The 1,251-nt window shown below is 48.9% G+C and overlaps 1 protein-coding gene across 1 annotated transcript in view; it reads right to left on the bottom strand.

Moving 5' to 3' along the window:
- The window catches only part of GAPDH (glyceraldehyde-3-phosphate dehydrogenase), a 7,849-nt gene continuing 6,598 nt past the window's right edge, over positions 1–1,251 (bottom strand). Inside the window, exons 9-10 of the mRNA XM_015420739.1 lie at positions 562–659; positions 1–302 (exon numbers count right to left, since the gene is read on the bottom strand). Of these exons, the coding sequence (XP_015276225.1) occupies positions 233–302; positions 562–659 (168 nt within the window). The 3' untranslated portion in view covers positions 1–232. The remainder of the gene's footprint in view (positions 303–561; positions 660–1,251) is intronic.

The raw sequence follows: 1,251 nt of genomic DNA, 5'->3' as shown, positions 1-1,251 counted from the left end.
TGATAACTAGTGATGACTTTTATTGAGAGAGGAGGAGGTGTTACAGAAACAGTCAAGTTTCTTCCAGCCTCTCGACTTCCTCAGAGGCCGATGGAACAGAGAATGCCTCTAACTGCAAGATACAGAGCTGAGTTGTGAGAAGAAAACAGGGCTGACGAGGGAGGGGATGCTTCCAGTGAAGCATTAACCCCCCCCCCCCCCCCCCCCGGACAGAGCACAAGCTAGTCCATATTCACTCCTTTGACGCCATGTGAACCAGCAAGTCGACCACACGGTTGCTGTAGCCGTACTCATTGTCATACCTAAAGAAGGGGGGGGGGGGAGAGAGAAAGAACATACCAGGAATCAGAATGTGCAGAACAGCCCCTGGAAACCTCTGCAAGTCAAGACAAGATTTCTATTCTGAAGCGTTTGGGCAAGGAAAACAAGCCTCAAAGGATATTTTAAGTAGGACAATACCGTCACTGCTCCTACAGACACAGTTGCTATGGCTAAAATAATAAACTCATTCCCCACCACCACTTTAAGTGACCCCCCCCCCCAAAAAAAACAAAATCTTACCAGGAGACCAGCTTGACAAAGTGGTCGTTGAGGGCAATACCAGCAGCAGCATCAAAGATGGAGGAATGGCAATCGCCGTTGAAGTCAGAGGACACAACCTTTGAGAGGGGAGAAAAACAAGGTTACCTGACAGGCCCGAGCATTAAAAGTGGGGAGGTATGGGCGGTCAACACCTTCCACCTCCCACCACCAATTGCCTGCGAGTAAGTTTATAGATGCAGCAATCACCCATGTGTGCCCATTGTTTTAAGGCCAAAAGAACAGATCCTCTACCTGCCTATGCTAATACAACTATTCTCGACAAAACTGTTGGCAGTACTTTTTGTAGCACAGTCACTACTCAAGAGGAGAAACTGCTGCAAGTTGCATCTATACCGGGGTCTCCTCTATCACTTGCCAAGTGCTTTTAGGAAGTCAGCAGGGCCATGTCGGACTTTTCCCCAGCAAGGTTTCTGATTGGCTGTGCTGATCTTTTAAATAAATGTTGCTTTGGCAGCAGCTGCCGCCACAACACAACGATCTGCACTGAGAGCTGAAGCAAAGCTGAGAGCACCATTGTGTGGTGGGCCCCGCCTCCTGCAGCAACTGTTTTGTGGCAGCCATTTTGTTGTTTTGCCCCACCGTGCTGTGTCAGAATTCCAAGTGTGCCCACAGGCTCAAAAAGGTTGGGGACCCTGATTTATATACCCT

The sequence above is a fragment of the Gekko japonicus genome, unplaced genomic scaffold (assembly GCF_001447785.1).
Source record: "Gekko japonicus isolate JY-2015 unplaced genomic scaffold, Gekko_japonicus_V1.1 scaffold1516, whole genome shotgun sequence".
NCBI lineage: Eukaryota > Metazoa > Chordata > Lepidosauria > Squamata > Gekkonidae > Gekko > Gekko japonicus.
This window is presented reverse-complemented; position numbering and strand designations above follow the sequence as displayed.